General features: G+C 48.6%; 1 protein-coding gene across 1 annotated transcript in view; it reads right to left on the bottom strand.

Moving 5' to 3' along the window:
* Positions 1-1,682: 1,682 nt before the first annotated feature.
* Positions 1,683-12,542, bottom strand: part of EWSR1 (EWS RNA binding protein 1) — a 42,937-nt gene continuing 32,077 nt past the window's right edge. The window contains exons 8-18 of the mRNA XM_044685483.1: positions 11,189-11,400; positions 10,011-10,200; positions 7,132-7,166; positions 6,587-6,619; positions 6,126-6,244; positions 5,322-5,451; positions 4,467-4,589; positions 3,763-3,925; positions 2,695-2,792; positions 2,274-2,526; positions 1,683-2,086 (exon numbers count right to left, since the gene is read on the bottom strand). Of these exons, the coding sequence (XP_044541418.1) occupies positions 2,047-2,086; positions 2,274-2,526; positions 2,695-2,792; positions 3,763-3,925; positions 4,467-4,589; positions 5,322-5,451; positions 6,126-6,244; positions 6,587-6,619; positions 7,132-7,166; positions 10,011-10,200; positions 11,189-11,400 (1,396 nt within the window). The 3' untranslated portion in view covers positions 1,683-2,046. The remainder of the gene's footprint in view (positions 2,087-2,273; positions 2,527-2,694; positions 2,793-3,762; positions 3,926-4,466; positions 4,590-5,321; positions 5,452-6,125; positions 6,245-6,586; positions 6,620-7,131; positions 7,167-10,010; positions 10,201-11,188; positions 11,401-12,542) is intronic.

The following is a 12,542-nucleotide window of genomic DNA, read 5'->3' as shown; positions in this document are numbered from 1 at the left end:
CCCCGAGGAGGACGGGGTCACCACCAACCCTCATTCCCCTGGCTTGCCCAAGGGAGATGGAAATGTCAGCGGAGGGACGGCCTCCCATTCCTCCTCCTCGTCCTCCCGCAGTCAAATGGGGCCCAAATAGTTGAGGGACAATGGCCGGGGCGATGGGCACTGCAAGGCTGGGGTTAGCCACAGGAATCACAGGACCAGAAGACCTCTAGGGTTCACCCCAATTTCTGAGTGAAAGAAGGCCCAGAGGAAGTCTGAGCAGTGAAAGTGGACGCCCGAGGGAGGGTGGGGAAGGCGTCCCTTCACTGTCCTTTGGGGCTACGCTTAGTAATTTTACAAAAATGACCCCCGCTTTGGATCCTTGCGAGGCGGTCTCCGTTTCCAGCGTGGAGGTCAGCGTCTTCTCTGCATTCCCGTCCTGTCTCCCCCTCACTCCTGGACCAGGGTCTTTCCCACGGGCCCCGACTCCTGGGCTCCGAGTGAAAGGCCACAGGGAGGGAGAGTCCTGACGGGGCTCCTTCTGGCCCAAATCCCTCCCCACATTAGGACGGTCAGCCCGGGCACCCTCTGGGGATCGTCGCTGGCCGAGGGCCGAGGAGCGCTTCTTCCCGAAGCTCCCGGGTCGGCTCACCGTGTCCGCTTTTGAGATGCTTGAAAGGTCCCAAAGGGTGGACGGCAGCACCAGAATGCCCAGAGAAGAGCCTCTTCCCTGCTTTCCTCAGTCGCAGATCTATGAATCTTTCAAAGCTAAACGACCCCAGCAAAGAGAACAAGAGATGGGCGAGCCTGAATGCGATGACCCACACCAGACCACACGCCTGGGGCACTCCTGCGCATTTGGGGGCTGGTCTGAGGGTCGTTCACACCAGATGTGCCCCCCTCACTGTGGTGGGGGCCAATCACACAGCATTCTGGAGTGCAAGTTCTGCCAAGCTGCTTTCCAGCCGCCCAATACCTAGGACAGCACCAGGTTTGGTAAATGCATCCTCTTTTCTCCAACAGACGTATATGGGGGAGGCGGCCCCCCCGAGAGCAGTGGGGTGAGAGCACAAGGAGGGGTTCTGTCTCCAGGAGGGCCAGTTCCAAGACTGTCGCCTGCACTGAATGCAAGGCCAAGACGGGCCTCACTTCCCCATACTTGATTCGTGCCTAAACGGAAGCTCTTTGACCCTATTCGGGCGCAGAGCCTGTATGTCATGGCGGGAGGGAATGTGGTCCCCCCCTCCCAGGCCCCACTCCCCAAATGAGAAGGAAGCTGTGGTGCAAAACTGAAATTCTACCTCTGGAATGACCCAGAAAAGCCCCCGATCCCCAAGAAGAAGGGGGCGACGAGGTATTTTTTGGACCAGTCGTGCCTCTTTCCTAGCTACAGAATGTCGACACAAACAGCTTTCAAAATCGATGGCCAGAAAACAATTTCCTTCATCAAACCCAAAGCTGACCTGGAGAGCCGGGACGACCCCCAATAGGAAACCAGCCAGGTTTTTGCCCGCAGCCCCCCATGCAGCCCCACTCCTCCTTCCAGGCTCTCCCCACCAAGCACTTTTGAAAAGACGACCCAGTGGGAAATGGGTGTTGGGCACCAAGTGGAATTCGATCCGTGGAAAGCCCTTTCAGGGACAAAGGCAGAGCTCGACTTCCGGTGGAGACACCGCAAAGTAGTGCTGAACAGAGGCCGAGAGGTGTTACGTTTATAAACATTTGGAATTTTATTTAAAAAAAAAAAAACATCACAACCATTAACATCGTTACAGTTAGTTCTCCTCCTGGGTCTCCACACAATGATATTTGAGCATGCTCACAACAATGGTTTCTCATTGGTTTAGTCTCCGTTAAACAACCATCTTAAAAGAAGGAAAAGAAACTCAGGGCACTACCATTTAACTTGTTTTAATGTTTCTCCACAAATGGTGAAAAATACTAAAGTACAGACAAGGAATAATCATAATGTTGTGGCCAACATTATAAATATGGAATTATAAATTTAAAACATTTTCTGGTTTAAAAAATAAATCTGGTAGTAAATGCAGCTCTGCGGGGTTTCTGCGCCTAGTAGGGCCGGTCTCTGCGCTCCTGGCGATGCTCGCCTCTGCAAGGCAAGAAGCAGCCGCTGTGAGAGCGTCCCGGCTGGCCGCCGGCCGCCTGCTCAGCACTTTCTGGGGAGAAGGAGGGAGCCCGAGGACGGGCCTTCCACAGCAGGGCGGCTGCCGGACTCCTTCTCGCTCCACCCCGCCTGTCCCCCCTCCCCCCTCCCCGATGGCCCGTTGCAAACATACTTATCCATCTTTCCGGGCCCGCCACGGCCTCCTCTTCTGCCACCCATTTGCTCCATGAGAGGTCCGGGAGGACCCCCAGGGCCTCCTCTTCTTCCTCCACCAAAGCCCCCTCGGTCCATTCCTCGACCTCCCCGAAAGCCGCCTCTGTCTCCACCTCGGCCTCCTCGGAACATACCGCCAGGCCCACCACGGTCCATGAGGCCGCCTCTGCCGCCCCTCATGCCGCCGGGGCCGCCTCTGCCACGATCACCACCTAGAGAAGCGGCAACGGTCAGGGCTGAGGCCGAAGTTGCACCCTCCCTCCCTCACACCCACGAGTCGGACTTCTCCACCAGCCACTTTTCGTTAACCGAACATCACTTTTCACCCTCCTGAGACACCAGGCAGGGAAGTAACTAGAAAATGGCATCCTGGTGCCTACCTGGAGGGGGAAAGGGTGGTGGCAGAAATCCCTCCGGCTTAGGGGCCTTGCACTGATTACACTCTGTTCTCCAGGCAAAATTCTGGTTTCCGCAGCCTCTGCACAGAAAGGGGGGGGGGAACAGAAGTCAACCACAGCATGGAGCGGACGGCAGCCAAGGAAAATCAAGACTCCGCAAGGGATGTCCAAGGACCCCCTGCACGGGCCAGGCCGGCCTTCACTTAACTGAGCCTGAACGAACCACCGGGAGCAGAACCGAAACAAGTGCCCTTGAATGCACAGAACTACCAGAAAAGGGGGTCCAATTCTCTTCCCGCTACAGAACCATGGACGACGCTCAACATCTGACCAAGGCCTGCTTCTCCATCGTGGAGTGTCTCTCCGCTGACACTTCTCACATCTCCCTCTCCTGCCCCAACCTCCAAACTCTCCTCCCCCATCAGAGAGCCAGCGCATGTCTTAACTCCACTCAAAACACAACCACCAACTTCCCTCCAGGGCTCCCCCACCTCCTCCTTCTTTCCCTATTGCCAAGAGGGAAGTGCAATGATCCCAAGCACTGGGGCTCACAACCCAGAAGTGCCCCCTCCTCAGTCAAGCTCCTGTCTCCTCTCCTGACCCTGGTGCAGGACCTTAGCCCCTCAGGGCTCCCCCTCTCACACAACCCACTTTCCACAGAAAGGCCTGTTTTGGCCCTTCCTGACCCCTAGCCTTTCTATGCCTTCCTCTCCCCCCACGTCCTCTGATGCAATCACGTGGCATCCTGGCTGTTCCCTACCCAAGAGAACTCCATCATCCAGCTGTGGGCATTTTCTCCCAACTGTGAGTCTCTCCCCCAAACTCTGCTCATGAGCTCCTTGTCCAAGAAGCCTCCACATAGCCTGTCTGTGTGTGGTCTCCCCCTAGGACTGCAGGGACTGCTTTCCCTATCTGTGGGAGCTTCCCGAATGCCTACTGCTTTACCTGTTCCATTCAGAAAGACCCCCCCAGCTTCACTACAATAGCTACTGAACTACTACTGCCACAGAGAGGTAAGCTTGGTTTTATTTTACTGAAGAAAATACATACGGGTTAGGGCACTGCCAATCCCCTGCTCTGTGCTGGACATTTCCTCCTCCTGAGGGGTTTCCACGCGAACCCCTGGGTCCTCTTGGTGGAAAACCTCCCCTGTCTCCTCCTCTGCCTCCCATTCGACCCATGGGACCTCCTGGCCCCCCTGGTCCTCCAGGACCTGCAACAAAAACGAACCCTGTAGTGCTTGCCTTTAGTTATACAGAACCATGCTGAGCCTAATCTTCCTTAGAACAAAGTATTTCCTGAGGAATAAGCCTGTTCTTCAGAGAAAATACCCAAGACAGCCACAGCAATCACCCTCCCCTTCCACAAAGTTTCCAAGACTATTCTGATCCTCCCCGGTGGCCCACCCCGCCTTCTCTGGATTTCTCTTCCACCGATTTTGTGGGGACCATGCCCACGAGCCTCCGTTTCTATCCCAAGGGGGAGGAGCTAGCTTGGAATTCTGATGCTGCTGCTTCAGGGAAGTCCCAAGCCCCCGAGGCCATTTTGGGGTCTTGAAAATTAGGACAATGCCCCCAGATTTCCTCCCTCACAAGGCTGCTGTGAGGGAAACTTGTGATTGAAGTATGGGGTAAACAGAACAATGCTGTCCTATCTTCCGTTTCATGTTAGCCTCCCACAATGGCGGAAGGAGCTCCTTCCTAAATTCTAAGTCTCTTAACTCTCTCATGCCACGCAAGGAGCCCACCCATTACCTCCTCGGAGAGGGGGAGGCATCCCTCTGCCTTCACGGGGTGGCATGCCACCTCGCATGCTGTTCATTGGAGGTTTCTTCCGAGCAAGAGACACTTTGAGTTTGCTCCCTTGGAAATCTTTCCCTGCAATAGGATAAAAGGCACACATTTTCCTTATACGCATTTCTGCTTCCTCCTCACAGTGAAGAAAGCTGGCTGGTCACCTGTACTTTTAACGTGTGTGTGTGTGTGTGTCCCATTTGAACAACCTCTTTGGGTGAGGGCTTTCTATCAACCTAAGAACTCTGTCCACTTCCAGCATAAAACAAAAGAACCAAGCTGGCCGACAAGAGCCTCCTTGTTTAGTTCTGGTTCTCCTGTCCTCCTGGGCCCCCTAAGTTCCTATGCTGCTCTCTTCTAAGCTGAGTAGTCTACAATCCCTGCTGCCCATTCTAGTATAATTCTACCACCAACTGCCAAGTGGGCTGTCCTCTACAATGGGGGAAATCCCTCTGTGAGTTTCTCGATGGAGTGGGAGATGTGGTTTCCCCTGCAGTTTCCCAAGTTTTCATTTTTATGTGCCTAAGCCAAAGAACCAGCGTGAGTTTCTAACAGGTAGCCTGAAAAATAATTGGTTGTGTGCAGAAAAATGTCTACATGGTCAAGATTTATTTTCACGGGTGGGAGAAAATCAGGGTGATTTTTGAATGGTTCTTAACTTCCCCTTTCCAAACACACTGGAAGAAGTCATGGTGGCCATTTGCAGGATCAAAGCCTTAACCTGTATCAATCTTATTTGAGGTCAATTATGCCTCTTCGACCCTCTCTACCTACAACCCAAGCAGGCCCAGTTCCAAGCTGGGCCTCAGTTCTTACCATCAAACCATTCTACTGCAGCCTTTGCAGTAGGTGGGTCGTCATAGGACACGGTGGCATCTCCTTTGGGTTTTCCGGTTTCCTTGTCTAAGTAAATGTTTATCATCGGCTGCCCAGTCCTTTTGTTCATCTAGACAAATGAGACGACATCTATGCAGTGGCCAAATAGTTCTCTTCTGGCTCAAGGTCCCTGCACAACCAATGAGCACATCGAGAAAGACACAGCCCATGGCTCTGGGGCTCAGCCTGTCAGATACAGCAGGGTCACCTAGAGCAATAACTCCTCCAGGTCACATGCTACTGCGAACCCTTAAAGAACCCTGAAAACAGCTGCCCCCAAACTCAGGCAGTAATCTGCTCTCAGGAGAGGTCTGGAGGCATTGCTAACTGCAGTTTACAGATGGGGAGAAAGAGGCAGCTGGGAAACAGCTACTGCTTCGGCACTCCAATAATCCTTGGCAGCAAACCTTCAAGTTTGAGGGTGTTCAGAATAGAAGTGGAGAAATACATTTCAGGAAATTTTCCATCAGGACAAGATTCATATAGAAAAAGGATACTGGGCTTAAAAGAAATGAATTCATGTTTCCAGGAGGTACTCTCTCATCTTCCTTATTTTAGTGCCAGCTAAATGAGACTTTATACAGAGCAATATTGACCTCCACGTGTAAAGTCCAAAATCCCAAAAACCTAAATGTGCCCGAGGCAGTCCTGATCAATCTAAACCTCCATTTCGTCTTCTGAGACTCAGAAGCTTCCTTTCTCACGGCTGGGTGCACAGCTGGGAGAGAGCACGTTTTTACCCACCTTGACAACCCCACACTGTTTGAAAAAGTCTGCCAGCTCGTCAGCAGTCACGCTCTCATTCAGGCCCTGTACGTAAATTGCACTGTTTTCGGAGTCTTCATCTGGATCTACAGGTGGGCCTAAAATGTAAAGAAGCCAACACGTGTCAGCAGACCTAGTTCCCATTGAAACCTGGGGCAGAGAGAGCAGTAGGCACCTGCCTGTTGGCACTGATCAGAAGAATTCTCAGTGCGGTGCTCATGGACTGCCTCAGGAGGGCGGGGTGGACTGGATCATCTCTGAGGCCTCCCTCCTACCCTGAAATTCTGACTCTTTCACTCATTAGGAGGGCTGAGCCAGTGCAAGGAATACTAAGAAGCCCAGGAGGGACCTCGAGAAGCAAGGACATAGGAGCAAAATTCACCGTGCCACCAAACCCTGCACTAAGGAGAGAAGAAATGGGCCCAAAGAGTCCAAGTTACCTAAGTCAAGGTCTGGTCCTTCTTCCATAGGTCCTGCCAATCAGGAAAGAGCACACAGAGGCTCGTTAGTGCACGTCTTGCAAGCCGCACACCTTACAAACACACATCACTATCTACTACACCACCATGTGATGGGGCTTCTTTAAACTCCAATTGACCCGCACTGCCAAAAAGCAGCAGTGTCCCTTTTAACATTGGTGATCAGAGGGCTAGGGCTTTTACAAGTTTGCTTTTAAACCATTAACCGATATTACCCTGTTTAATGCTTAACGTGCCAATCAGTGTTAAGTTTAAATTAATTTTTTTTCCTCCAAATAAACCAAATTGTAAAAATGTCTGTTCCCCCAAATTACAGAAGCAGTCGCTCAATACTTCAAGTTACCCTTTGTTCTGTAACCATAGGTTAACCTTATTACCCCTAATGCAATGCCGGCAGTACCCATTACAGTCTTGTTGTATAGGCCACTAACAAAAATCATATTTTTTCTAAGAACTGACTGCATTTTTTTTTTAAACACTATCCATTGTAATACTCAAAAACTTACCACCAGGCTTATTGAAGCCACCTCGCTCTCCAGCGCTGCTGGGGGGATAAACGAAGAAATGAAGGCCTTTCCCTTTACAAAGCCAGTGCCGCTCGGAGCCGTGGGGGCTCGTGGGGAAGAAGGGCACTGGCTAACCCCATCTCCAAACAATGCATCTTTCTCAGCTTGTCACTAGGCCTCGCTCCGGGCAGCTCAGCTCGCTCTTTATACACAACCTTGCTTGTCTGATCTTATACACCAGTCTGGCTGGCCCTTTCAGTTCTGGGGGGTGGGTATTAATAGTGCAATACTTGGCAAATAAGGAAGACAAAAACCAATCAACTGGCCGGACAATGGAGTTTAGGAAGGGCAAGAAACTTGGTACAACATTTTGCTGAACCCTCTCTTGCTGCTATGTACATAAAGATGCACCCCCGCTTTCTCCAAATGGGGAGCGTCGACTGAGCCTCGGGGCTCCCTAACCAGTTAACAGTTGAATAAAGCAGGAGACAACCACATAAAATGCCTATAACACACATCAGAGGGCACTTCCATCAAATCTTCAGCATAAAGCCATACAATTCAGGTTATTGATGGATTGAACAATCTTTGTGGAAGGAGAGTTTACAGAAAGGGCCAAGGCTCAATGGACTGGGGGTACAGCTTTATAGACATTGAGGTCCCAGGAAGTCCAATCTTTGTGTGGGGGCAGCCTGAAGTCGCTGCCATGATTTAATAAGGGGGGAAGAGGAGGAGAGCAGAATTGGGGCAGAGAAGCAGTTCTCGCTGCATACATTTTTCTAGCCAGTATTGCACCTTTAATACCGGAGGATTTTCAAAATACAATTCCAAGCTGTTGCATGCAGCTTTGTCTCCTTTCTTAAAAATACACACCATAAAATGTTCTCTCTTTTTAAACACAAAAGTTTACACTTTAATTTTACACAATGCTAGAGTAGTAGTAGTATTATACCTCCTCTGTTTTCATTACCAAACAACAAGTAGGCAGTTACCAAAGTTACAGAAGGATTCCATTTATACAATGAATACATTTTGTTTAAAATATTCTATGTATATTTTTTCCTCTCCATATGGACACCGTGTCTAGTCCCACTTTTCATTATGCTGCCGGCTGAGTACTGAGTACGGGTACTTTTTAAGTATTGAAGTGTATACAAGGCTCTCACTTTGTAACCTGTAGCATATAAATGCGACAAAGCATGTTAAAAAGTTTCCACGTTTAACAGCCAATGAAAATATCAAAATACTGAGGCAATGAAAAAGGGCATGTTAACAACAATGAGTGCCTTACCTGCAGAAGACACTGAAAGCCATCACCACACCACGAAAAAGGGGGGGAGGTCCCCTATCCTGCCCCCTAAGGTCCAACAGACTGCTTCAGTCTGTTGGGAAACCCGGGGGGGAAAGCCATGCTCTTTTCTATGGCTTTGGTAGTAGACAAACTACATCCAGAAAGAGGGGCTCCCTTTATTAGTCAAGTCTACTTTACTTCTAATAGCATTAAAATGAAAAAAATAAGAACTTGAGAATTTTGTTTGCAATTAAAAAAAAAAAAAGCACCAAAATTTCTAGGGGATTAGAGACGTGATGATAGTCATTTCAAGTGTCTAGGTCTACTTTAGAACATCCATCAGAGGTGAAACCTTTACAATGGAATATAATGAGGAGGTTCCCCTCCACCCCCCCAATTTGTAAGCTTTTCCTTGGGTTCAAATTTGTCATTCCGAAATGTTCCGCGTATGTACACGAATATCAATGTTGCTTCCAATAAAGATTTCACCATAACCTTCAGATTTACTTTCTGTTCAAGTTATGCAGAATGCCACGGCAAACAACATTTTTCGTTGGCTTCTAACCATCGAGGCATTTACTCATTCAGATGTGTGGCAGAGCTCTTTATCCATTCTAATTGTAAAGTCTACATCAATTTGGCAAATCACTCAATGAGCCGGCATGTGAACTTTGGACGACACTCTGCATAACTTTTCACTAGTTTACATAGGGACAGAACACACACAGAGCTAGGCCTTCTGTATATTAACATTAAGCACCAATATTAACGTACCATCCTCACCTTCATTAAAGCACAGACACCCGAAGGGGGAGGGGCGGGGCGTGGGACAGGGGAGGGAAGGGGGAGCAGGGCTATAGCATTATTGAGATAAACAAACCAGTTCTGCCAAATCAGATTGTGCCATCAATCAAGATGGCCAACCTGCTTCAGGATGGGCTACGGCTCCATGCGGGAGCAGTCCTGAAACTGCTAAGTTCTCGTGGGCTTTTTGGTCATCACACTCCAACCAAACCTGTGCTTGGTTCATTCCCCTGATGCCGCGTGGGCAGCGGGAGCTATCGGACCCGGAGGCACCCCCAACAACTCTTGTACTTTTAATACCAACGGATGGTGGGGACAAGCCTCCATTCCCAACAGGTGACATCAGAGTTCTGCAGCATCTATTCAGCTCTCTCTCTAAATACACATTATCTACACACATATCTGACATTGCAAGACAACCACTCAGAGGCATCAGTTAAACCTAGAATCGTTAGAAGGTTTGTGTGTGTTCCATCCCAGATCTCTATTACCCGCAGAGGATATTTTGCTACCTCTGTAATTAACCATGAAGGGAACTGAAAGTTCTAGGTTCCGAACCATTCCTGCCCCTCCCCAACCCAACAAACTAGACTGGCAGGATAAACGCATACTGCCATTTCTGCCACCAAGATGCCATTTCCATGTTGGAAGATGACTTGAGATCAACAGATTGTCCATGGAAATGTAGGTTTAATTTTTTCTTATATCTTTCAGTCCCTTCTTTCCACTGAAAATCCTATGGATGAAACACAATTAGGTAAAAGGAGAAAAGGTTTGCTCTTACCCCATTCCACCGCGTCCTCCTCCTCCTCCTCCCCGCCCACCTCTGCTCATGCCTCCACGATCAAATCCCCCTCTTCCCCTGCCCCGGTTATCAGGGCCACTCATGCTCCGGTTTTCTCCAGGTCCGGAAAAGCCTCCAGACTCCTGCCCATATACACCCATGCTACTGGGATGGTCCTGCCGGAATGCACCTGAAGAGAAAGTCACACCGGTAAGGCTCAGAGCAGCCCCCAGCACTGCCTGCTCTGCTCCAGCTCGCTGCCCCTCTTTAGAGCCAGGGAACTGTCACAACTCTGAAGGGTCAGGGGAATGCCCAGCTTAGGAGCGCTCACAGTACCAGCATGAACCCTGCTCAGCTGGCTGGGAGGGTACACAAAAACTGAAGTCACCTTCCCCAAGACCTTCCTCAGAAAGTACTGGTCAGGCAGGATTTCAAACCAAGACAGCTTAGTCTCAGCAGAGGGCAAGACAAGAAGTCATAGCTCCAAACCCTACAGACCCCAAATGAGGCTTTGGTATCACAAGGGGGGTGGGGGGAGAGTTGAGTGCAAAGGACACAGGGCAAAAAGCAAACTCCCAATATGGAAGTATGGGTCTCCTAGCACGTCAAGCGTGACTTACTAAGGAATTGACTATAGGCAGAACTGATATAGGACATGAAGGGAGAATACTCATGAAGATAGAATTTCACTTAAGGGGACAAAAATTACAGGGAGAAAAGTCTTTTACCAATGGGAATACTGAGTTATTTGTGGTTTGTAAAGACATTTCCAAAACGAGGAATCATTTGTTCTCCATGTTAAACTGAACAAACCAACAAACAAAACCCCTTTGATAAAGTGACATGTGTGAACTTCTGCCCCAAACCTCTGGATTATCAGATAAATGCCACCAGCCTTATTACAAATGTCCACTCTCCCGTGCTATGTAAAGCTTGACCTGGGCAGGTGAAGTGGTAAAGAATGCTGGTTTCCTTTAAGCAATCTGGGCAACAATGATCTTTTTTTGCCCTTTCTTTGCAAGGGACTTGCAAGCTAAGGGGAAATTCTCTGGGTGTCATGTGAGGCAAGAATAGGATCCATGTTCTTAGGGCCACCTGAGTGACCACCATCAATAGCCAGCCCAGTCCAGGAATTGAAAACACAACCCTGGGACACTCATTTTCTCCAAATAACTCACTCTGCTGCCCGTAGCTGCTGCTCTGTTGGCTATATTGACTTGGAGCCTGGCTGTAGGATCCAGTTTGGGGGGGATAACTAGTGGGGGGCTGCTGCCCATAGCTGCTCTGTTGACCATAGCTACTCTGCTGTCCATAGCTGCTCTGCTGCCCATAGGTATTCTGCTGGGAGTAACTGCTCTGATCGTAACTAGTCGGCTGGGTAGAGGAATAGCTGAAAGACAAAAATTAAAAACTTTTTAGGAAAGACAGAAGCACCAACTCCCAGAACAAAGGGAAATTTTAAGACCACAATCCCACCACAATGCAAAGGAAGTCAGGGGCAATCCACTAGTAGGACACTGAAGAAAACTTAAATCTCCAGGCCACTCTAGGGTCTCCATCAAGAAAAACTGGGAAGCTGAAGCTAGGCCTGAGACTCATGAGGTTTCAGGCCAGGCTTAGGGGTTCCAGTAGCCTCCAAAGCTGTCCAGTCCAGGCACACTAGGCACCAAGTGGAATTCTCTTTATCTCCCTTGTATGGCTACAAATGACTCCCCAAGACAAGGCTTACAAAACCAAATCCTCTTTCTTTGAAGACTCTCAAAATTATCCCATACTACTCTGGCTCAATGATTCCAAATATTTGGATGTGCTTTAAAAATTTTACATGCAAGTATTTGAAAAAGAAAACTAGGCAAATAAAAAGAGGGTCAAGTACCAATTCCTTTCAGAAGTTCAGGCACAAAGTCAGGTATTTGGGAAGGGGAGGAGTGACAGAAATAAGACCTAAAAATTAAAAATTCCTTGTTACCTATTGAGGAAGGGGGGAGTGCCGTTTTCCCTGAGGCAAAATCTCAATCAAGTCTCTTACCAGAATTCTAAAGAGCAAAATTATTTTATTATTTCCTTCATTTTCCAGGTTTTAATAATTTAATTTGCACAAAAAAGGAGCATTGGTCTAGATTAAGGGTTTTTTAACCTGGGTCCAGCAACGCCCAAGAAGTCATCTGATTTCAGGGATTTTGTGAACCAGATGGGGAAAAACAAAAATTAAAAAAAAAAAACAAATAAATAAAATAAAATAAATCACACCTATGGTTCAATAGAATTATTCTCCTTTTTAAATTTCTACATATTTGACTTTGTGCATTTAAGAACAATCTTCTAAAAGGGGTCTATAGGCTTTTCCAGAGGGCCAAAACTCCTGGACCAGATGATCTCTAAAGTCCAACTCCAATAATGTTTGAACAGTGAAGTGGCCAAAAATTAGGCAAATAAGAGGTAAATAGGAGGACAGGAATACCAGTTTAAGTCTCTTTTTAGTGTTGTGTTTACACAGCAATTAGAAGTTGTCTCCCCACCCCTAATTACCCA

This window comes from Gracilinanus agilis, chromosome 1 (genome assembly GCF_016433145.1).
Source record: "Gracilinanus agilis isolate LMUSP501 chromosome 1, AgileGrace, whole genome shotgun sequence".
NCBI classification, from domain to species: Eukaryota; Metazoa; Chordata; class Mammalia; order Didelphimorphia; family Didelphidae; genus Gracilinanus; species Gracilinanus agilis.
The sequence above is the reverse complement of the archived record's forward strand: the minus strand, read 5'-3'. Positions and strand labels throughout refer to the sequence as shown.